This window comes from Mustela nivalis (genome assembly GCF_964662115.1).
Source record: "Mustela nivalis genome assembly, chromosome: 13".
In the NCBI taxonomy this organism is placed as follows: domain Eukaryota; kingdom Metazoa; phylum Chordata; class Mammalia; order Carnivora; family Mustelidae; genus Mustela; species Mustela nivalis.
The window spans coordinates 4,803,529-4,828,970 of NC_139032.1; the positions used below are offsets into that span (position 1 = coordinate 4,803,529).

Sequence of the window (25,442 nt, forward strand, 5' to 3'; positions counted from 1 at the left end):
ATAAACTGTGGTACGTCTAGGCACTGGAGTATTCTTTAGTGCTAAAAAGAAATGAGCCTTCAAGACATGAGAAATTTGGAAGAAACTTAAGTGCATTTTACTAAGTGAAAGAAGCCAAAATCTACATGCTATAGGATTCCAACTAAATGACATTCTGGAAAAAGCAAAACCATGAAGGCAAGAAAAAGAGAAAAGGTTCCAAGGGTTGAGGTATGGGAAAGGAAAGGTTGAATAGAGAACAGAGGATTTTCACAGAGGGTACAATAATGATGGGTACTTCTCATTATATATTTGTCTGAACTCCTAGACTGTATAACACAAAGAGTGAACTGTAGTGTAAACTATGGACTTTGGTGGGGGGTATGACATGTCAATGTAGGTTTATCACCAAGTTTCAGTTGAGGTCTCCTAAGTTCTGCTCTCTTAGCAACTTTCAAATGTGCAGTACTGTATTATTAATTATAGTCACCATGCTGTGCATTATATCCTCAGGACTTATTTATTTTATTTTTTTTAAGATTTTATTTATTTATTTGACAGAGAGAGATCACAAGTAGGCAGAGAGGCAGGCAGAGAGAGAGAGGAGGAAGCAGGCTCCCCGCCAAGCAGAGAGCCCGATGTGGGACTCGATCTCGGGAACTCCAGATCATGACCTGAGCCGAAGGCAGCGGCTTAACCCACCGAGCCACCCAGGTGCCCGGGACTTATTTATTTTAGAAGTGGAAGTTTTTGAAGACCTTCAGTCAGCATTCTCCTATCCCCTACCTTTGGCAACTACCAATCTATTCTCTGTATCTGTGAATTCAGTACTTTTTTTTTCATTTTTTAGATTCCAAATATAAGTGAGAACATAAAATACTTGTCTTTTTCTGCCTTTTTTCGCTTAGTATAATACCCTCAAGGTCCAACCATATTGTTGTAAATGGCAGAATTTCCTTCTTTTTGTGGCTAAATATTCCCATTATATGTATGTACCTCATTTTTTTAATCCATTCATGCATTGAGGAATCCTTAGGTTGTTTACATTTTGGCTGTTGTGAATAATGTTACAATGAACACAGGGGACCGGATAATCTCTTCCAGATACTCATTTCAGCTTATTGTTTTGTTTTCTTTGTTGTTTTTCAGTTTCATTGTTTCTGTTCTTTATTATTTCCTTCCTTTTTTAGTTTATTGAGTTGGGAGTGTAGGTAATTGAGAATTTTCTTCTTTTGTAATGTAAACCTTTATTATTTTCTCTGGTACAGAATTTCCTCTAACCACTGTCTTAGCTACAACCTACTAATCTTGATATGTTGTGTTTTCATTTTCATTCATCTACCTGAGCCGAAGGCAGCTGCTTAACCAACTGAGCCACCCAGGCGTCCCATCTTAATGTATTTTAAAAATCTCTTTGAGGGCACCTGGGTTGCTCAGTGGGTTAAGGGGCTGCCTTCAGCTCAGGTTATGATCCCAGGGTCATAGGATGGAGCCCCGCATCGTGCTCTCTGCTCAGCAGGGAGCCTGCTCCCCCACCCCCTCCGCCTGCCTCTCTGCTTACTTGTGATCTCTCTCTCTCTCTCTCTCTCTCTGTCAAATAAATAAAATCTTTTTTAAAAATCTCCTTGAGACTTCCTCTTTGGCTCATTGATTACGTAGAATTGTGTTAATTTACAAGTGTCTTTCTGTTCCTGATTTCCACTTTGATTCTTCTGTGTTCAGAGAACATAGCCTGTATAATTTCCGTTCTTAAATCTGGTAAGATACGTTCTATGACCCAGGTTATATTCTACCTTGGTAAATGCTCCATGGGTGCTAGAATAGTATGTGTATCTTGCTGTTTGGGGACAAAGTGTTCTATAATTGTTGACTGGCTTCAGTGGTGGTGTTGAGTACACAAGAGAACGCAGAAAGGCCTTGGGGGGCTTGGGGTGAAAGGCTTGGGGCTTGTGGTTGCTCCCCGGCTTACTCCCAGAGTAGTACCTCTGTTTGCCTTCTTTCCACCCACAACTCTGAGCTACACCGTCTTTACGTCACTCCAACATGGCGGCCCGCAGAGCTGAGTGTCTAATGGGCGCCGCCATGTTGGCGCCCAGTCGGCCATTTGAAGGGGGCCGATTTTAGCCGACAGCCATGTTGAGTCCGGGAGAGCTCCCAGCGAGTAGCCGCTAATGAGCGTGCGCACACCTAGGCGGCGGCGTAGGGCGTCCCGCAGGCGCCGGGAGGGAGTGCGAAAAGAAGACCGGTTTTAGTCACCACCTGAGGTATACGGCCACTGTCTTGAGAGACTGTGGGGGAGGGGCAGGTGAGTGCAGCGATAGGAACATGGGGAGCTGAGCCGTGAGAAGTCTCTGATGTCTGTGATTAGCACCGGGTCAGTGATGGGGGCGGTCACTGGGTGGAGTAATGGGAGTCGGTGGGGTCTCTGACGGTGGATCGTCCGCGGAGGGTCGCGGTCTGTGGGGTCTCAGACGGTGGCTCCGCGGGGGAGGGGCGGGGTCTGTGGGGTCTCAGACGGTGGCTCTGCGGGGGAGGGGCGGGGTCTGTGGGGTCTCCGAGCGCGGATCCGCAGTGGCGGGACCGGGTCTGTGGGGTCAGTGTGGGTGGATAAACTGCAGAGCCTGGGATCTGAGGGGTGAGCGATGTTAGATATTAATTGATATCCTCTTTTTTTTTTTTTTTTTTTTTTTTAGGCTTTTGGTTTGTTCCTCTTTATGAGTATTCATGTCACATGTTGCTAGAGATTTAAAAAATATGCGATGAGGCTGCCTATACGTTTTCATATACCTTATTTCGATCGTTTACTTATCCAGATTAGTAGCTACTTTGCTATTTGTCATACATATCTTCTTTCTCTTTTTTATTGTCAGACGTCTCAAATTTTATTTTATGGACCATTTTAAGGTACTGGTTTTGTTTATAATCTATACTTTTGTTTCCTTTTTAAAAAAATTCACTCGCTTGTTTTATTTATTTGACAGAGAGCGACACAGCGAGAGAGGGAACACAAGCAGGGGGAGTGAGAGAGGGAGAGCGAGCAGGGAGCTGGATGTGGGGCTGGATCCCGGGACCCTGGGATCATGCCCTGAGTCGAAGGCAGACGCTTATCTGCTGAGCCACCCAGGCGCCCCCAGTCACTTGTTTGAGAGAGAGAGAGAGAGAGAGAGAGAGAGAGAGAGAGAAGGTGCCCACGTGACAGGTGGGAGGGGCAGAGGGAAAGGGAAAGGCTGTCAAGCTGACCCATAGAGACGCTGGGATAGGGACGCTCCATCCCAGGAACCTGAGATTACGACCCTGGCAAAAATCAGGGCTTCCACGTTCAACTGACTGAGCCACTGAGGTGCCCCATCTCTGTTCTTTTTTTTTTTTATTTTATTTTATTTATTTATTTATTTGACAGATCACAAGTCGGCAGAGAGGCAGGCAGAGAGAGAGAGGGGGAGGAAGCCGACTCCCCTCTGAGCAGGGAGCCCGATGCAGGGCTGGATCCCAGGAGCCTGGGATCAGGACCTGAGCAGAAGGCAGAGGCTTTAACCCAGGCGCCCCATCTCTGTTCTTTTTATGTTAATTTTATCTCTCTTTCTTTTTAAAAGATTTTTTTTTTTAAGGTAAATTGTCGTTCTTTCCCTTATTTTCTCAGTTTTATACTGGATATCTATAGGGGTATAAAATTTTCCTTAAATACATTTTTATATATTAAGTGTATTAATAAATGTATATATTAATAAGTGTATGTATTAAGTGTATATATTTTTAAATATTCTTTTCTAAAGATTTTTTTATTTTGTTTATTTTAGAGGCAGTGTGAGCAGGGAGTGGGCAGAGGAAGAGGGAGAGAGAGCTGAGCATGGGGCTCCATCCCACAGCCCTGAGGTCATGACCAGAGCCAAAATTAAGAGTCAGAGGCTTAACTGCCTGAGCCACCTAGAGGGCTGGAACTTGAAACTCACCCCCTGACTTGAAGTTGAGTCAATCACTAATGGCCAGTTATTTTATTAATCATCTGTATGTAATGAAGCTTCCATAAAATTACAGAAAGATGGAGTTTGGAGATGTTTTGGATTGAACACATGAAGGTGCTGGGAAAGTGCAGTACCCCTTTCCATGTACCTTGCCCTAGCATCTCTTCCATCTGGTTGTTCCTGAGGTATATTCTTCTATAATAATTTTTTAGTCCAGTAAGTCAAATGTTATCTTGAGGTTTGTGAGCTGCTCTAGCAAATTAATGGAACCCAAGCTGGGGTTCCTGGGAGCTTCTGACTCACAGTCGATTGATAAGGCACAAGTAACAACCTGGACTTATGACTGGCATCTGAAGCTGGGGTGGGGGCAGTCTCATGGGACTGAGCCCTCAACCTGTGTGATCTGATGCTGACTCCAAGTTGATGATGTCAGAATTGAGTTAAATTGTAGGACACTCGGCTAGTGTTGCAGAATTGCTTAGTGTGAATCCCTTTCCCGCCCTGCTTCAAACACATGCACACACATTTGGTGATCAGAAGTATTGAGAATAGAGGAAAAACACATAGCAGGGGTTTTTCCTTTACAGGGCATGGGATTGATTGGTGGAGAGCCAGGACCACTGGGGTAGAACTGTTGAAGGGTGTGATCAGGGCCTGTAGAATGAGTGATTTGGGGTCTATGGGCAGCAGGATGTGGGAACCAGTGATTCTGAGGTGTGGATAATGGCTCCAGGGGGAGGTCAGTGTGTAGCGGCGGACACTGGGAGTGAGGAACTAGGTGATGACATAAGTGAGCTGTGAAGTCAGATGACCCTGGTATAGTAATTGCATTCTACATGGGTTGTTGATACTGCAGTAATATTTAAGGAGCATTTATATGCCATACATTGGCTGGAGTGCTTTTTGAGTATTATAAATTTATCTAAAAAGTATGAAGATGGGGAAACTAAGGCTGAAGTGAGTTCTCCAAATTGTCACAGCTAGAAGAAAGAAGAGCTGGGATTCAAAATGCATTGATTTGGCTCCGTATTTCTTATTGTCTCCCTGAGCTACCTGTTCCACACTGTAGGAGACTCTTGGGAGGACAGCTGAGTGGCTGTCACCATGTGGCACTCTCTCTGCAGAGAGTCTCCACAGAGCCGTGATGTCAGAGTACTTCATGAGCCTTCAGAAACTCTTTTTCAGACTCCAGCCCACCTTGGCCTAATATTGCTGGTAGTCAGCAGATGTTCACCCATCCTTGGGCTCCTAGGAAGATTCAAGTTCTAAGGTATGGAGGGGTGAGGCCCAGTGTGAACATGACAGCCAAGGAGAGTTTGCCCACAGGATCCAGCTCACATCCTGCCTCTGTGGCAGTGGGACAGCTCCTGTGAAGTGGGAGGAGAGCATCAGAAGCAGGATTGTTTTTAGAACTGGGCTAGCTAAAACAAAACATGATCCTTTGCAGTGTGAACTACGTGTGGGTGATGTCATATATTCCAAATCTATTTGCTGTAGTGGGAGAGATTTTCTAGAAGTCTTTATTCATTTACTTATTTATTTTTTGAGAAAGAGCGTGTGCATGTGGGTATCAGGGGCAGCGGGAGAGGTGGGGAGAGGGAGAGAATCTTACCCAGGCACCATGCTCGGCATGGAGTCTGACATTGGGCTTGATCTCATGACCTCAGCCAAAATCAAGAGTGGGACGCTTAACCAACTGAGCTGTGCAGGTACCCTGAAATTTTTTTTTTAAGTTTTATTATAGAAAATTTTAAATGTACAGTAGAGAAAATAATGTAATGAACCCGAAATGCCTGTATCACCCAGCCTCAGTAATTATCAACTATCTGCCAGTGTTGTTTTACCTGTTTCTTCCCACTTACTTTGTTTTGACCAGAATATTTTTTTTAAAGATTTTATTTATTTATTTGACAGACAGAGATCACAAGTAGGCAGAGAGGCAGGCAGAGAAGAGAGAGAGGGAAGCAGGCTCCCTGCTGAGCAGAGAGCCTGATGTGGGGCTCGATCCCAGGACCCTGAGATCATGACCTGAGCCGAAGGCAGCGGCTTAACCCACTGAGCCACCCAGGCGCCCCGTTGACCAGAATATTTTTTAAAGAGTTTATTTATTTATTTATTTGAGAGAGAGAGAAAATGAGCAGTGGGGAGGGGCAGAGGGAGAGAGAGAAGCAGAATTCCTGCTGAGCAGGTGTCTCTATGCAGGGCTCTATACCAGGACCCTGAGATCATGACCTGAGCTGAAGGCAGACACTTAACCAACTCAGCCACCCAGGACACCCTTGACCACAATATTTTAAGATAAATCTCGGATACCATGTCATTTCACCCACAGATACTTCAGCATACAGGTCCTGATATGGACTTTTTTTCTTAAAGCCACTAAGCCATTACCAATCTAACAGAAGCTCCGCAAGAGTAAGTAGCTCCTACATCTGACACTCTGTAGTCCAGTTTTTCTGATTATCTAAAACATGACTTTGTTAACTTTTTACAATAAAAATTTTAGAAGGAGGAAAACTAAGCAAATAATATAATGAACCCCCAAATGCCCATTAGTCAGTGGATATCAGTGTGATAATTTTACAGTTACCAAGTCACGCCCAGTCCTTTGTCATCTACACCTTACTTTTCCCATATCTTTTCTCTTTTGCTGGATTATTTTGAAGCAAATCTCAGACACTGCATCATTTTACCCATAAATTTTTCAATATATAAACCCGAAAATAAGGGCTCCTGGCTGGCTTAGTGGGTTAAAACCTCTGCCTTCAGCTCAGGTCATGATCCCAGGGTCCTGGGATCGAGCCCCACATCTGGCTCTCTGCTCAGCGGGGAGCCCGCTTCCCCCTCTCTCTCTGCCTGCCTCTCTGCCTACTTGTGATCTCTCTGTCAAATAAATAAAATCTAAAAAAAAAAAAAAAACAAAACCAAAAAACCTGCTTCCAAACACAGCAGTGAGAAAAGGTATTTCTGAGATAATTGGGGTATTTTGAATATAAGCTGAATATTAAAATGATACAGAAGTACTAGCAATTTTCTCAGGCATAAAATCTTCTAGGAGATTTATGTGAAGTATCATAACATCTGCAACTTCCAAATGATTCAGCAAAAAAATGTGTACATACACATATGAATCTACTTGTGACTGTGTGTGTATAGAAAGATTAAGCAAATATGGCAAAATACTAACTGTTGAAACTAGGTGGAGGGTATATATGTGTTTCTAGTACTAATCATTCAACTCTTCTTTCTGTTAGAAAACTGTGATTAAAAGTTTTGGAATGTGGCGCCTAACTGGCTCAGTCAGTAGAGCGTGAGACTCTTGATCTTGGGGTCCTGAGTTTGAGGCCCACGTTGGGCATAGAAATTACTTTTTAAAATATTTTAGGGGTGCCTGGGTGACTCAGTCAGTTAACATCCAGCACTTGATCTCAGCTCAGGTCTTGATCTCAGAGTCGTGAGTTCAAGCCCTGCATTGGGTCCCATGCTGGGTGTGGAGCCAATGCAAAAGAAGGGGGCGGGGGGGGGGAAGAAAGAAAGGTAGATTTTAAAAATGAAAAAATAAAAGTACTGGAAAATAAGTGACCCAGATCAGTTGTTTTATTTTTTTTTAAGATTTTAAAAATTTATTTATTTCACAGACAGAGATCGCAAGTAGGTGGAGAGGCCAGGCAGAGAGAGGGGAGGCAGCAAGGCTGAGCAGAGAGCCCGATGTAGGGCTCTATCCTATGACCCTGGGATCATGATCTGAGCTGAAGATAGAGGCTTTAACCCACTGAGCCACCCACGGGCCCCTCAGCTTTTACGGTATGTTATTAACTAGAACCAAATCCACTTACTACATTGTAACCAAGACAAATTTTCCATTGAAATTTCCCTTTAAAGAACTGTAAGTTAAGGAAAAATGTGAAAAAGCTTCAGGGTGTCTCTGGTCTTTCCTGTTAATGTTCTCACAGTGGGGATGGGCTAGAGCAAACTTGTTATATTCTTTAAAAACAATTACTTTGTTTTTTACTAGCAAATAAGAAGAATATAAAAATTACCTGTAAGTTTACCATCACCCAAATAATTTATCTGTAAACATGGTAGTATATTTCATTCCAGATAATTTTCTTTTTGTGCATGAGAGCATTTGTAGATGTGTATATGCATGTATGTGTGCATATGTATGTATACCCACGTTGTTCAGTGAAAAGGGAATCATATTGTTTAGTACATGTTTTGATTTTTACTTGTCAGTTTAACATATTTTCTACTGTAATTTAATTTCACATAACTTTATGTTCTCAGGATGGCCTATAAATTATTTAAGCAGTCTGTAATTATTGGTTATCAAGATGTTCGAGCCTTTTTATTTTGTTATTAGTCATGCTGTGGTAAAACTGCATTTAAATTTTTGTGCAATACAGGATGATTTTTTTATGATACAGTTCTAGAAATAAGTTTTTGGGACAGCTGCATGGATGCTAAATGATGTATGTGTCCGTGTGTGGGACCCTGACACAGTTTCTTCTCTCATCTGTCCCTCTGTTCATCTCATTTTTCAGATCTCTACCTCTTTCCCAGAAGAGCCAGAAATGACCAAGTCCCTGGTGAGTTCTTTTTGTTCATATATTTGTTGCTTTATTTTCTAGTGGATTTTAGGAAGGATTTAATAATCCATACAGTAAATGGACAAGCACAAATAAATAAAAACTAAGATTTGGTGGGGAAAAGAGGTGACTTATTAACTCTAGGTCAAGCTTGCAGTATAGATATGTAAGACATGTGTGATTTTATATAGCTATGAACTTTGAACTGTGAGATTATCTCTGATCTTCCTGAAAGACCTAGCAATAATGGAAATGAGATACTGATTTATATTGTTGATAAGTAATTTATTTCACCTGTACTAAAGATACCGTGGTTCCTGATATTTGAGAAAAAATTTAATGGCTCTTCAGATGGTTGGAGACAGAACAGTGTCTTCAACAACACTGTTAGTGGAGGTGCGCTGATCGGTTTTCTGTTGTTATAAAGCAGTGCTTCTCATATTGGAGCATCACTACAGATTCTGATTTAATAGTGTTGGGATTCCCACAGGATGTCATTGCTGCTTGTCCAGGGACTACCTGCTGTAGCAGAGTTTTGAGGTTTTATGATGAACAAGTATTTTGTCAGATGGTTTTTCTGCATCAGTTGGTATGGTAGTGGGATTTTACTTCTTAAGTCTGTTGCTATGGTGGATCACAATTGATTGATTTCCTTTTTTTTTTTTTTCAAAGAATAAAATTTATTGTCTTCTCATGCAGCAGGAGGATCTGCTGTCCCCTCAGACGCCCCCTTCCCCCCTACAATTGATTGATTTTCACATCTTGAGCCAGTTTTGCAACCTTTGAATAAACCCCATTTGATTATGGCATATACTTCTTTCTATTTATTTGTATTTGTTGATACTTTGTTAAGGATTTTTGTATCTCATTTATGAGGGATGCTGATCTATTTATTTTGTTACTACTATGTATGGATTAAAGTTCCGACTCCCCACCTGGCTTTTTCTCACACCACACCTTTGGAGCATGAAGGGGGCATCTCTCTTTAGCTAGTCGGAGTGCGAGTTTAGGCTACTCACTGGGTCTTCGCTGATGGGTTTGGGGTCAGGCTCAAAGGTTTTGTTTGTTTTTTTAATTTGTTGTGTCTGCCTTGAGTGTGTTTTGCCTACAAGTTTTCTGCCTTTCTGTGCCTTTGCTGGTCTTTTAGCTAGAGAGAGCAGACTTTTCTTTGAGCTCTCTTTGTGTGCTCTTGTTGGTGATACTGGATTGTAGGCTTTTCTAGCACCGGTAAGGACTGTATCAAGCAGTCTTTGGGAACTCGTGTTATGTAGTTTTGGGTTTCTGAGGTTCCTAGGCAGTTCGACTTTTCTTTAGCCTTACAGAGTCTTCTCATAGTTGTTTTATGGATGATGTCTATGGTTTCTAGATGTACTTAGTGGGATGAGAAGGAACAAGTGCATCTATTTCCATCTTTCCAGGAATGGAGGTTAGTTCACTGATTTTTTTTTTTTTTTTTTAAGGAGGACTTGTTTTATATTAAGCATATTCCTTTTCTTTGGCATTTTACTGTTAATTTAATTATGGAAAGTGCTAATTGTATCACTCTAAGACTTGAAAATTTGTTAAGCATATTCTTTTTTTTTTTTTTAAAGATTTTTTATTTATTTATTTGACAGAGAGAGATCACAAGTAGGCAGAGAGGCAGGCAGAGAGAGAGAGAGGAGGAAGCAGGCTCCCTGCTGAGCAGAGAGCCCGATGCGGGACTTGATCCCAGGACCCTGAGATCATGACCTGAGCCGAAGGCAGCAGCTTTACCCACTGAGCCACCCAGGCAGGCGCCCCTTGTTAAGCATATTCTTACATACTTTTTTTTTTTTAAAGATTTTATTTATTTATTTGTCAGAGACAGAGGGAGAGAGACCGAGTGAGCACAGGCAGACAGAGAGGCAGGCAGAGGCAGAGGGAGAAGCAGGCTCTCTGCTGAGCAAGGAGCCCGATGTGGGACTCGATCCCAGGACCCTGAGATCATGACCTGAGCTGAAGGCAGCGGCTTAACCAACTGAGCCACCCAGGTGTCCCTTTTACATACTTTTTTCAATTATATTTACCTCTTTGTTCTTTGCATTTTAACTTTTATTTATTTATTTATTTATTTATTTTTATTTCATTTATTTATTTGACAGAGAGAGAGAGCACAAGTAGGCAGAGCAGCAGACAGAAGGAGAGGGAAAGTCAGGCTCCCCTGAAAGGGTACCCTGTTGTGCAGTGGCAGAAAGCCTAGATGAAGTTTGTCCTGTAGTTAATGTGGAAAACAGATTTGTCAATGATGAACTTGGGTTTTTCTCTGAGAAGATTTCTAAGCAAAGGGTTGAAGATGTAGCAAGTTTATTCTTCCTGATTATAGTGAAATGTGACAGTTGAGCCGGATTGAGGGGACAACTGTTAAGCAAAAAGAAACCAGACTTGATGACTTGGGGAATTTTCAGGCTATTAGGATTCCAAAAGATGCCAAAATTAGTTTTACAGTCAAGAAACCTCTTGAGAGAAAGCCAAGGGTGTGGATAAGTGTTTTGTGTATTTTTCTAGGTTTTTAGGTAATTAGCAGGAGAAATAGGGTGAAGTGCACGAACTCTATTTTTTTAAGAACCAGAAGTCTCAGTCTTGCCTTTTATTTTTTTAAATCTTGTTTTTTTTTATTGAAGTGTTGTTGACACACAATACTAATTAGTTTCAGCTGTGCAACACAGTGATTCGATGAGTCTGTACATTAGGCTATGCTGACCGCAGATGTAGCTGCCATCTGTTGCCTCACAACACTGTCACGATACCATTGACTCTGTTCCATCAACTCACTCATTCCATAACTGGCAGTCTGTACCTCCCATTACGCTTCACCCATTCTCCTCCTACCCCCGGCAACCATCAGTTTGTTCTTTGTCGCGCTGAGGACAGGAGCATGAAGAAAGGGAGTGTGGGGACAGGAGGGACACAGGCGAACGCGTCAAGCAAGTGCCAAAGTTTATTTTGCAGAGTTCTGATTTATCCCACACTGTAAGAGAATCGCCTTCTGTACATCTAGTTTCTATTTTGGCCTGAGAGTAGCTGGCCATGCAGAGATATCAGACAGCCTTGACCTTCGTGGTTTGGACACTTAGGCCATAACTCAATATTCTCAAAACACAGGAGCCTTATTAACTTAGTCTTAAGACAGCAACTGCAATGGCAACAAGCCAAACCTTACAATGTTCTCGTAACAATTCAGGGAAACACGGTGGCACTCTAGCTTGCCACCCGTGAAAGTCCTCAGTTGAAGAGGTTCCCAAGAACTGTTCCTCTGTTGGGTTAACCCCCTTCTAGGCACGAGGCTCCCAAAAGTTCTCTATATTTATGGGTTCGTTTCTACTTTGTTTGATTGCACGTATAAGTGAAAACATGCTGTTTGCCTTTCTCTGACTAGTTTCACTTAGGACAGTACCGTGTAAGTCCATCCATGATGTCATAAATGGCAAGATCTTATTCTTTTTTTATGTCTGAGTGTCTTATTTAACAATTTTTTAAAGATTTATTCATTTATTTATGTGAACAGTGGGGTTGCTTCTATAACTTGGCTATTGTAAATAATGCTGCAATAAACATAGGGGTACATATATCTTTCTGAATTAGTGGTTTTTTTTTTTCCTTTGGATAAATACTCAGTAGTGGGTGGCTGGATTATACTTTTTTTTGCTTTGTTTTTGGAGATGCTCTCTGGTTAACTTTTTAGTCTTTTGCCAGTATACCCCTAGAATTGGGCAGGTGTGTGTTTGAGTCCTGGTCTCTCTGTCACCCAGCTGTAGCCTTCTACTGATTCAAAACTGGATTCTACCTTTGCCAACACCTAGAATTGGTAAATACTTCCAGTGTAAAAGTAGCTGCATACATGAGCTTAAATCTTCAATGTTCTCTCCAGAGTCTAAACTTCTAACAGCTTTCCTGTATATGGCATTTATAGTTAATCTTGGAAGAAACCCTGGACTGCCACAGACTATTGTATCCCATCTGGAAATAGCAGTGCCTCAGAAGAGTCCTTTTTACACCATATATTTCATCCATTTAAAGTATACATTCATTGGTTTTTAGTATATTCACAGAATTGTATAACCAGTATAAGTTTTAGAACATTTTCTCTAACCCTTCCTCTCCAAACTTATAACACACCTTTTTGCTGTTAGCCCCAATCCTTCCATTCCTCCTAGCCCTAGGTAATCACTAATCTTTCTGTAACAGTAAGTTCTCCTGAACATTTTGTATTAAAGGAATCATTCAATATTTGGCCACTTGTGACTCACTTGTTTTACTTAGCATAATGTTTCCAAGATTTATCCACATTAAAGCACGCATCAGTACTTTATTCCTTTTTATGGCTGAATAACATTCTGTTATATGGATATAGCACATTTTTTTTTTAAAAGATTTTATTTATTTATTTGACAGACAGAGATCACAAGTAGGCAGAGAGGCAGGCAGAGAGAGAGGAGGAAGCAGGCTCCCTGCTGAGCAGAGAGCCCGATGTGGGACTCGATCCCAGGACCCTGAGATCATGACCCGAGCCGAAGGCAGCGGCTTAACCCACTGAGCCACCCAGGCGCCCCATATAGCACATTTTTAAACCATCATTAGTTCACAGACATTTGGGTTGTTTCTGTTTTTGTATATTATGAATAGTGCTACTATAAACATTCATGAGCAAATTTTATGTGGATAGATGTTTTCATTTTCTTTGGGGTATATACCTAGAAGTGGACCCCTTGGGTTATATTGTGACTCTGTGTTTAACTTTTTGAGGAATTGCCAATGTTTCGCAGAGTGGCTGGACCATTTTATATTTTCACCATCACCACTTGAGGATTCCAATTTTTCCACTTCCTCACTAATGTTTATTATTATCTCTCTTTTTTATTGAAGCCATCCTAGTGGGTATATTTCCCTGATGACAAATAATATTGAGCATCTTTTTTATTAAAGTCATCTCAGTGAATTTGAAGAGGTATTTTCAATATGACCTTTTGACTAAAGATACTGAGGATCTTTTCATGTGCTTTTGGCCATTTGTTTATCTTTGAAGAAATGTATATTCAGATCCTTTACCCATTTTAATTGGATTATTATTTTTAATTGAGTTGTAAGAGTTCTTTATGTAGTCTAGATCCAAGTCCCTTATTAGACATATCATTTGCAAAAATTTTATCCCAGTTTTTGGATTGTCCTTTCACCTTTTTTTTTTTTTTTTTTTTTTAAGATTTATTTGTCAGAGAGTGAGAGCATGCCCAAGTGGGGGATCAGGGAGCAGAGGGAGTAGCAGGCTCCCTGCTGAGCAAGGAGCCCAATGTGGGACTTGATCCCAGGACCCTGGGATCATGACCTGAGTAAAAGGCAGACGCTGAACCAACTGAGCCACCCAAACTTCCCATCTTTTCACTTTTTTGATGATCTTCTTTTAAGCACAATTAATTAAGTCCAGTTTATCTGTTCTTTTTTTCTTTAGTTGCTTGTGCTTTTGATTTTATGTTTAAGGAATCGTTGCCAAATCCAGTGTCACAAAGATTTACCTTTTAATTAAGTGTAAATTTGGCTAAATATAAGAACATTAGGGCCTTTGATCCACTTCGAGCTAATTTTTTTATATAGTACAAAGTAGGGGTCCAACTTCATCCTTTTACCTGTGGATATCCACTTGTCCCAGCATGATTTGTTAAAAAACATTTTTTCCATTTAAAAATGTTTTGACTCCTCTGTTGAATATCAATTGACTATAAATATGTGGGTCTATTTCTGGATTCTCAGTTACATTCCATTGACCTATAGTCTCTCTCTATGCTAGTACCACACTGTTGTGGGAGGGGGAAGCCTTTTTAAAATAAACTTTTTTTTTTTAAGATTTTTATTTATTTATTTGACAGAGAGAGAGATCACAAGTAGGCAGAGAGAAGGGGAAGCAGGCCTCCTGATGAGCAGAGAGCCCGATGTGGGGCCCAATCCCAGGATCATGACCTAAGGTGAAGGCAGAGGCTTACCCACTGAGCCACCCAGGCACCCCTTTAAAGTAATCTTTATTTATTTATTTATTTATTTATTTATTTATTTTAAAGATTTTATTTATTTATTTGACAGAGAGAGATCACAAGTAGACGGAGAGGCAGGCAGAGAGAGAGAGGGAGAGAGAGGGAAGCAGGCTCCCCGCTGAGCAGAGAGCCCGATGCGGGACTCGATCCTAGGACCCTAAGATCATGACGTGAGCCGAAGGCAGCGGCTTAACCCACTGAGCCACCCAGGCGCCCCAAAAGTAATCTTTTTTTAAAAGAAATAATGGACTTATTAACAGTGGACTGATAAGTGCAAAATGAATGGCAGAATATAGTTTATTTTTTATGTTAAGTGTTAATGACATGGCATAGAAAACAATGCACAAATCATATGTTTACAGTTTTATGAATTTTCACAGCTTATTTCTTTGAAACTAGTACACCAATAAAAACAAGACCAAAACTACCCAGAATGTCATCAGTAGCACAGAAAGAATGACATGATGTTTTTAATAAGATTCATTTTTTCCTTCAAGATAATAGCATAGGATATTGGTATTTAGTGGGAACCTTGTATGTTGTAGCATATTAAACATTATTAAAAGTAACTTCCTAAATATCTTGTTTCCATTCTTCAGTCCTCATCCTTCATATTGAATAGGAATGTGTTTTTCAGGGATCAGTGTCATTCAAGGATGTAACAGTAGACTTCAGCAAGGAGGAGTGGCAGCAATTGAACCTTGCTCAGAAAAGCCTGTACAGGGACGTAATGCTGGAAAACTATTTCAACTTGATCTCAGTGGGTAAGCATAGCTCCACTGGCAAGAAGCCTATATCTGTTTGAATACATTTTCATTCTCAGTGGAATTTTTGAAATATGTGGGATTTCTGAGGTATGTGGGAGTTCTAAAAACTGCAGGACATCTGAAGTGTGTAATAGTTTTGTTCTTATTTTGTTCTATGTTATTAATTATACCTTTAGGGTGTAATGAATATACTTCTCTTCTGCATGAACTTTTCTGAAAAGTAAATGGAATGCTTCATTGAATGGCCTCGGAAACCCAGTCTTCTATTATTTCCTGTTAATAGGGTGTCAAGTTCCCAAACAAGAAGTCATCTTTAGCTTGGAACAAGAAGAGCCACGTATGCTGGATGGTGAAACCTCCAGCCACAGCGCTCTCGGTGAGTAGAGAACAAGAGCATGGGGGCCAGCGTGCGTGAACTGGAGTTGTACTGGCAGAGGCTGGCAGCTGTGAAATGCTGTTAACAAGACACTTCTGGGGACGCCTGGGTGGCTCAGTTGGTTAAGCGGCTGCCTTCGGCTCAGGTCATGATCCCAGCGTCCTGGGATCGAGTCCCACATCGGGCTCCTTGCTTGGCAGGGAGCCTGCTTCTCCCTCTGCCTCTGCCTGCCACTCTGTCTGCCTGTGCTTGCTCTCGCTTCTCTCTCTATGACAAATAAATAAATAAAATCTTAAAAAAAAAAAACCAAGACACTTCTGTAATACTCTGCATTCTTGGAACTGCGTGGATGAAGTTGGTATAGTCCCCTTGGACATCTGAAAGCCATCCCCACTTAAGGCCTCTTCCTGTATCAGTACCTCTGTCTTGGCTTGACTTTCTAGGAGGGAATGTGCTCTAATTACTGGTACTTTGGGTCTAGGATCCTGCTCTATGGATTTTCTCTCTTTCTCTTAGCATTTCTATTCTTTTAACCTCCAACACAACAGTAAATCCTTTTCTTACACATTCAGAAATTCATTGATTTACCTTTTTAAAAAATTACTGTGGGACACATTCTTGAGGAGTTCTTTTCATTTTCTCTCTTTCCTCTTAGTTCTTCAGAATTGTCATTTAGACATGGCCTTCTTTTATTATCTCCTGTGTCTCTCTTTGAGTGTACCATTACTACATTCAGGAGACAGCTTTTTGCTGTATATGACAGTAGTAGTTATGTTTCCTGACATTTTCTTTTACTGCCCACAAGTGGGCAGAGAGGCAGAGAGGAAGAGAAGCAGGCTCCCTGCTGAGCAGAATGCCCGACGCGGGGCTCGATCCCAGGACCCTGGGATCATGACCTGAGCTGAAGGCAGAGGCTTTAACCCACTGAGCCACCGAGGTGCCCCCCTGTGACTCATCTTTTCAAATAATTCTTTCTGCCCTTTCTAGTAACTTTTGTCTTCTAGAAAATACCATTTAGATGCCCTCCTCTTATTACTTTCCTGTGTTACTACTCAAAACCCTGTCTATATTTTCTCATGCCTTTAGGTTATTCTAACCCTATTTGGATGTGCTAATCTCTACCCATGCCTTTTTTTTTTTTTTTTTTTTTTTGACTAGTATATCTTAGGTGCTAGTAATAGATTTCATTGCTTAAAACACCATGTTTACCGCGCCGTAGCTATATGGAGCCAAACTAAAGGTACTGCCTTTTATGTAACACGTGACAAATTGTTCTCTCAGTGGGTTTGTAAACTAAAGAAAGAACATGCCTCATATTTGCAGGTTGCATTGTCTCTGTTTAGTGTCCATAATTATGTTTATTTACTTCATTTTAATGTTTTTTAGTGATCCCCGTACATCTGACCATTTAATTGTTTTGTGATCTGGGCCGATTCAGATACTTACTCTTTGTGCTTAGACTTCCCTTACCCCTTGAGTGGACCTGACCATTACATGCATAAGCACACACGGCTTTTTCCTTTTCTAATTCAACAGTCCACAGAAACTCATCAAAATTACATCAAATTATGTGATAACTGAGTCTTTTTTTGAAAAATTTTTTTAATGTTTCTGTGGAGAGTATTTAACAAAATTAAATTCTTGAATTTATGCAACAGGCAGAGGAGGTTACTTTTCTGTCTCAGAGTGATTAAAAATTTTTTTTTTCTGCTAGGAGCAACTCAGAGGGCCAATAATTGTAATTGGAAAGGGAAAGGAACTGCATGAAATGTTTAAAATGTCAGCCTTTGTGCAATAAGTGTTGGTTACGGTATACATCTGTGCCAATTAAGTATGACTATGAGTGGCTCAGAATATCTGTTTTTTGTTAATACTTTAAGAAAAGAGAGACCCCTAGATGATCTGTGAAAGAATAATGAATTTTGAAAGGAACAGAGGATCAGAAATAAAAAGCTGAATGGGGAAAAGAATATAGTTGGCCCATGGACAATGTGGGGGTCAGGGGCGCCAGCTCCTCATGCAGTCATGAATCCATGTATAACTTAGACTGACCCAGAACCTAACTACTAATAGCCTGCTGTTGACCGGCGCCTTATTGAGAACATAAACAGTCATTTAACACGTGTTTTTTTATGTTAGGTATATTACATACAGTATTCTTATGACAAAGTAAGCTAGAGAAAAGAAAATGTCATTAAGAAAATCATAAGGAAAATAAATTTACGGTACTATACTGTTTACTGAAAAAAATCCACATCTAAGTGGCCCCATGCAGTGCAAACTTGTGTTGTTCAATGATCAACTGTATATGTTTGGATTTAGTAATAAAAAAGACTTGAGTGACTAGTGGAAAGATAGCATACATATATACATTTTATTGGCCTGAAATTATGGCCCTTTATTTTACTGAATGAACATTTGAGTGTATAGTGACAGGAATTGCATATATTTAAACTTTAAAGCACAGGAACAGATTTTTATTTTTATTTATTATTTTTTTAAGATTTTATTTATTTATTTGACAGAGAGAAATCACAAGTAGATGGAGAGGCAGGCAGAGAGAGAGAGAGGGAAGCAGGCTCCCTGCTGAGCAGAGAGCCCGATGCGGGACTCGATCCCAGGACCCTGAGATCATGACCTGAGCCGAAGGCAGCGGCTTAACCCACTGAGCCACCCAGGCACCCGGAACAGATTTTTACACTGCACATTGTTGGTGGTAATGTAAATGTTGTCGGATGTTTCAATGGCTTGTAAGCTAAAGAAACTGAAAGATTGCAAAAGATCTAGTATTAGATGCTCTCAGGAATAATAAAAGCTGTTAATGTGTGTGAGTAAAATTGTAACGTAGCATCTAAAGAATATGTCTGGGAGCATGACAAGGCCCTGGAGGCAGAATGAAATGGATATGAGGTTAGACTACGTCTGTATTCAAGAACTCTAGTTGAATAAGTTAATAGTATCTATTTTTTTTGGTAAATATTTGCTGAGAATCTACTATGTCTTATATACTCTTCCAGAATTTGGACTATTAATTCTCTTATTCTAGGCAAGAATGGTGTATTGGAGAAAGCAAGCTCTTGTCACTAATAGACCCCAAGGCAGTGACTCAGAGAACATAAATATTGACCCGGCATCATGTAACAGTTCCCAAGTCATTGCACAGCCATCCCCTAGAGCTGCGGTTGGCAAACATTTCCTGAAAAGGCCCAGAAGTCATTATTTTAGGCTTTGTGAACCATGTGATTGCTGTCATTACTATTCAGTTTCACTGTTTTAGCCCCAAAGCAGCTAGAGGCACTACATCAATGAATGAGTATCTCTGTTCCAATAAAAACTTCATGCACACAGAAATTTGAATTTCATTTATTTTTTATGTGTCATGTAATTACTCTTTTGATTTTTTTTTTTTGACCACTCAAAAACTTAAAATCCATTTCTAGCTTTTGAGTGGAGGCCTGGATTTAGTCTGAGGGTCATAGTTTTCCAGCCTGTGCCTAGGGCATTACCAGCCACAGAGCCGGGTGTCACCAGTCTGGAATATAGCCAGTGGGAAGAGAAGAGGGTTGTGGAGACATGCCTACATCCTTAGGCATATCCTTAGGATATGGGCTTTGTCACACAAAATAATTTTTATTCCCATTTGACTGATAAGCACTGAATTACTTGGCTTTACCTCACCATAAATGAGGCTGTTGTTCGGGGGCAGCCATGAACTTGGCTACAAGCTTCTTATGGTGAAGGGAGAGGAGAGGTTCTGATGGAAGGCTTTTAGGCCCTGCTTCAGACAGCTGCACCTTTCTCCTGTTACATGCCTCCTGTTGAGTACATCTATCTCTGCACCCCAAACCAGAATAAAGAATTGAATCATAGGTGTTTTTTGCCATTTGGCTAAGTCAGAATGAATGAAGCTACAGTAGTTTTACTCTAGGGGCACCTGGGTGGCTCAGTTGGTTAAGCGTCTGACTCTTGATTTCAGCTTAGGTCATGATCTGGGGTCATGAGATCGAGTCCTGCTTCGGGCTCTGCGCTCAGCATGGAGTCTGCTTGACCCTTTCCCTCCCCTTCTCTTCCTCCCCTCACCCCTGCTCACATGCGTGCTTTCTTCCTCTCCCTGTCTGAAATAAATAAATAAATCTTTTAAAAAATAGTTTTACTCTACATAAATACATGGGTATTTAGGACAGAGTGATTAACAGGGAAGGAGAATGTAGAGAGATTAGTGGATAAAGGTTTAAAAAGAATAATAAGGATAACAAGGATATAGACACAGATACTTCTTTTAAGCTACGCAGTTCGTCACTTTGTTCCTCTGACAGCTTACTGTATTTAGTTCTGCTACATACATAGAGCTGATGTGGCTTCACTTTGAATCTCCTCCAATTACTGATCATTTGGTTTGGGCAAACACCTGACTCTTCTGTGGCTCAGTTTCCTCATCTGTAAAATAGAGACAATACTGATACCAAGAGCAGTGGGTTGTGATGCCTAACTAAGTTAGTTACAGAACTTAGGACAATGCCTGGCACATCTACATGCTACTGCTTATTATTTACTAAATACAAAACAAGTATTTGTATTATTGCCATATATCATATATAAATCTATTACTACTCATATATATTTTTACATATATTTGTTATATTTATATAACACTTTATCTCACACTTCTCTGTAATCACCCTAAGTCAACTGTATGTATTGGCCCTTCTATGTTCTCTTAACTGTTCTTTGTGTGTTTTGTTTTTTCCTTCTTTTTTAGGTGGGGATATTGGTTTTGAGACTTCACAGCAGGGAATGTCTAAAGAAGTTTCAGTCCAGTTTGAGAGAATTAATCTCTTCACAAGAGATGACCCATATTCCATTTTAGAAGAATTGTGGCAAGATGGCAAACAGACAGGGAGATGTGAGGAAAATCAGAACACAAATGTAACACAAGTTCCCTTTATCAACAAGGGAACACTATTTAATGAGAGAGACTGTGAGTATAAGGATATTGGGAAAATTGGCCATGTAAATACAGCAAGAAAAAGACTCCAGAACTATGAATCGTTTGGAAGGAGTTTGAAGCCTATTATAAGCTTATGTGATTATAGAAACAATGCAACAGAAAATCTTGATAAGATTATTGGCTATGGCCATATTTTCACTCATATAAATTCTCATACAGAAATGAATGCTTGTGAATATAACCAGTGTAAGAAACTTCTGAGTCATAAGCGAGCTCTCATTCAACATCAAAAAATTCATACTGAAGAGAAGCTCAGTTTATTTTCTGATTATGTAAAAATTTTCATCCAGAAGCCACACCTCTTTGCAGATCAAAGTATTTATACTGAAGAGAAACAGCATGAATGCAGCAAATGTGAGACAGTCTTCACTCAGAAGCCCCAACTTGCTGTACCTCAGAAGGCTTCTGTAGGAGGGAAACCCTGCACACGCACTGAGTATGAGAAGGACTTGTCCCTTAAGCCAAATCATGAGAAAACTCACACCGAGGAGAATAATTGTAAATGCAGTGAATATGGAAAAGCCTTTATCCAGAAGTCAGATCCACTCAGATGTCAGGGAATTCATATAGGAGAAAAACCCTGTGAATATCGTGAATGTGGGAATAATGTCTCTCAGAATTCAAATCTCAATGTACATAAAAAAGTCCATAGTGGAGAGAAACACTTTGAATGTACTGAATGTGGAAAAGCCTTCACAAGGAAATCAACTCTAAGTATGCATCAGAAAATTCATACAGGAGAAAAACCCTATGTTTGCACCGAATGTGGGAAAGCCTTTATCCGGAAGTCACATTTTATTACCCATGAGAGAATTCATACTGGAGAGAAACCTTATGAATGTAGTGACTGTGGAAAGTCCTTTATAAAGAAGTCACAACTGCATGTGCATCAGCGGATTCACACAGGAGAGAATCCCTTTATATGTACAGAATGTGGGAAGGTCTTCACTCACAAGACAAATCTCATTATACACCAGAAAATTCATACTGGAGAGAGACCTTACATATGTACTGAATGTGCGAAGGCCTTTACTGACAGGTCAAATCTAATTAAACACCAAAAAATTCATACTGGAGAGAAACCCTATAAATGCAGTGATTGTGGAAAGTCATTCACCTGGAAGTCACGGCTCAGGATACATCAGAAATGCCATACCGGAGAGAGACATTATGAATGCGGTGAGTGTGGGAAAGCCTTCATCCAGAAGTCAACACTAAGTATGCATCAGAGAATTCACAGAGGAGAAAAACCCTATGTTTGCACTGAATGTGGGAAGGCCTTCTTCCACAAGTCACATTTTATTACCCATGAGAGAATTCATACTGGAGAGAAACCTTATGAATGCAGCGATTGTGGGAAATCCTTCACGAAGAAGTCACAGCTCCATGTCCATCAGCAAATTCACACAGGAGAGAAACCCTACAGATGTGCTGAGTGTGGAAAGGCCTTCACTGACAGATCAAACCTCTTTACACACCAGAAAATTCATACTGGGGAGAAACCTTATAAATGTAGTGACTGTGGAAAAGCCTTCACTCGGAAGTCGGGCCTCCACATACATCAGCAGTCTCATACCGGAGAGAGACACTATGAATGTCATGAGTGTGGGAAAGCCTTTGCAAGAAAATCAACACTAATTATGCACCAGAGAATTCATACAGGAGAGAAACCTTATATTTGTACAGAATGTGGGAAGTCCTTCATCCAGAAATCACATTTAAATCGGCATAGGAGAATTCATACTGGAGAGAAACCCTATGAATGCAGTGACTGTGGGAAGGCCTTCATTAAGAAATCACAGCTCCATGAACATCATCGAATTCACACAGGGGAGAAACCATTTATATGTGCTGAGTGTGGAAAAGCCTTCACCATCAGATCAAATCTTATTAAGCACCAGAAAATTCATGCTAAACAGAAACCTTATAAGGGCAGTGACTTTAGGAAGGCCTTAAACTGGAGGCCACAGCTTAGTGCACATCAGAAATCAGATTCTGGGAAAGTAGATTGCCCAGGGCCACAATCATGATGTGGGGATACAAAGCTGTGAGAGGCTACAGCTTGGCTAAGAAGCAGGAGGTAAAGCCGCCTTACCTCTGGTCAGAAGTATGAATGTCTGGATCACAGAGCTGATGTCCTGTTTCACGTATGGGGGAGACATTTTGAAGAAAGTGTTTAAACAGTGTGTGATGGTCATGCTTAATTCCTGGACAGATACTGGGATTGTCAAGCCCCTGAAATAATAGTAAATATGCAAGGAGAGAATTTGGCAGTCTTTCTTGTTTCATGTTATGGATAAGCAGCTTTATAAATTCAGAGCTGTGTTCAATATTAACCAAAGGAATTTCTTAATGAGTAGAGTGCTAAGAAATTTTCTCATTGTCTAAGGATGCTGAAATGAAAGCAAAAGTGTAGACCATTCAGAGCTGTAATGAAGAGAATCTAGAAGTTTTTGTGAATATTGACATTAGAGACAAAAGAAAGGATTCTTTCTTTTTCCTTTTAGGAAGTCAGTCATTTATTGTTTACAGTATCAGTATGTGGAAATTTGGATAAACATTTTTCTATTTGACTTTGACATTAGCAAATCAGAGCCACAGGCTTACTTGAATATTCACAGGCCTCTTTAGTTAACCAGTATGTTCCCTTATTTATTAATTCCCTGCCATGACCCGGGTAACTCACACCTGGGAGGCATAAAGTTTTCCCATCTTGTATCCATACCCAAAGTGACCAGTGAGGTAAGCAGCAGCCCTGCAGACTACTTACCATCACCTCAGAACTGGCCCTGAGACCACAGGACTTAGTCTGCACTTTGAACTCTTAACATCATCCACAGAAATCTATATATTTTTTACTCATTTCTGTTTGGGAAAGAAAAATTAAGAAAATGGATTTCAAGACCTAGAATATTTCTTCCAGTTTTGTTAATACATTCTCTACGTAGTCATCACATGCTATTGTTTGCATTTGAATTTGTCTTTTTAAAAAACAGTTTCACATTTGGAAGAGTACCCTTCCCGTGCCCTCCCAATCTCTACAAATTAATCTTACTGTGTTTTCAAACCCTTTCTCTTCTTCCAGACTTATTCCATCAGATTCCAAAAGAAATGCTTTATCTTCCAGAATATTTGTGAATTTGTCTTTCCTTTAGATCAACCCATTTTTGTTTTATATATTTTGAGACTTTGTTTTTACATGCATTCAAATTTAGAATTGTTATATTCTTCCTGGTTAATTGAAACTTAATCATTATGAAATGTCCATTTTTAAAAAAGATTTTATTTATTTATTTGACCAAGATCACAAGTAGGCAGAGAGAGAGGAAGGGAAACAGGCTTCCTGCTGAGCAGAGAGCCCAATGTGGGGCTTGATCCCAGGACCCTGGGATCATGACCTGAGCTGAAGGTAGAGGCTTTAATCCACTGAGCCACCCAGGTGCCCCCTGAAATGTCCATTTTTATTGCTACCAATGCTTTAAAATTTACTACTAAGGATGTTAATACCGTATATACATATCACTTACTGAAGGCTAATTTAAATTAGTATGCACACCACTCTGGATGAGGTGAGCAGCTACAAAAATGGCTCCTTTATTTCCCTCTTGACTTATATAGTATTAATGTTCTGCATTTGGATTTTGTAAGTAGTTGATTTGGTCAGTCATTGTTTCACAGTCAGTATTCCTCTAGATTAATCCTCATACTTACCCTTTTAAAATTCCTTTTTTATTCCTTCTTTCAAATTTCACTCTAGAATCATTTTCACTCTGATTGAAAAGGATCCTTTAGCATTTCTTTTAGAGTGTGCTTGTTTTTGTATCTTGGAAAATGTCTTTATTTTACCTTCATTTTTGAAAGATAATTTTACTGAATATAAGATTCTAAGTTGACAGTTATTTTCTGTATTAGTATTTTGAATATATTTTGTTAAAGATTGTATTTCACTGTTTTGTTGGAAAATAAGCTTTCAGTGTAATTACCTTTGAAGGTAATGTGCTCCCCCTCCTTTTCTCTAGTTCCTTCAAAATTCATGTCTTGTCTTGGGTTGCCAGCAACTGCACAGTGATATACCTAGGTGTGATTTTCTATGTGTTTGGGATTTGTAGTTTTTTAAATCTGTAGCTTAGTGAGGGTTTTTCTTTTCTTCACATTTTGGGAAATTTCTTGTATTATCTATGCAAAGTATGCTTCTGTTTCATTATCTTCCTCTGCTTTGTCTAGAAATAACCCCATTATTTACACCCTATTAACCTTTTTCCATTGGTTCTTTCAGATTTTAGTGATGCTTGTCTTCTCCTATGCCTGGTGATTTTAAATGAACTACTAGACACTGTATATTAAAAATTGTAGAGATGCTGAGATGGTCTGGATGATGCCTTCTTCCAGAGAAGATTTGCCTTTGACTCTAACACGTGACTAGGTGAGAGCATGAACACCCCTGTTTGTCTTCATCCAGTCACGTAGTGAGAGTATGTAAAACTGGGCTCCATTCCCCGTGAAGGCTTGTTTGGTGTTTTTCACTCTTATTGCTAGTGGATACTGTGGAGACATAGACTTAGGGAGATTGCCAGGTGCCTCATCCTGAGAAGGAGCTTATTCCTAGTATTTGTACCAATAGGTCACATAAATTTGTCAAAAATTGTCTTAACCTTTCTTGGCCAGCATTTGCTTTAAAAATTAGCATACACCTGTTTTTAATAAATAGCCCCAAATTCCA

General features: G+C 40.1%; 1 protein-coding gene across 22 annotated transcripts; it reads left to right on the top strand.

Moving 5' to 3' along the window:
* Positions 1 to 2,077: 2,077 nt before the first annotated feature.
* ZNF484 (zinc finger protein 484) lies at positions 2,078 to 25,442 on the top strand. Of its 22 annotated transcripts, none has more exons than XM_082694301.1 (7): positions 2,100 to 2,284; positions 2,850 to 2,883; positions 3,777 to 4,126; positions 8,486 to 8,530; positions 15,209 to 15,335; positions 15,622 to 15,714; positions 20,474 to 25,442. In XM_082694301.1, the coding sequence occupies exons 4-7, from the start codon at positions 8,516 to 8,518 to the stop codon at positions 22,750 to 22,752; spliced, it is 2,514 nt and encodes an 837-aa protein (XP_082550427.1). In that variant the 5' UTR covers positions 2,100 to 2,284; positions 2,850 to 2,883; positions 3,777 to 4,126; positions 8,486 to 8,515; the 3' UTR covers positions 22,753 to 25,442. The 22 variants fall into 22 exon arrangements, with proteins under 22 accessions (XP_082550415.1, XP_082550407.1, XP_082550422.1 ...); XM_082694285.1 differs by having other exon boundaries at positions 3,777 to 3,942; XM_082694297.1 differs by lacking the exon at positions 3,777 to 4,126 and adding an exon at positions 7,580 to 7,745.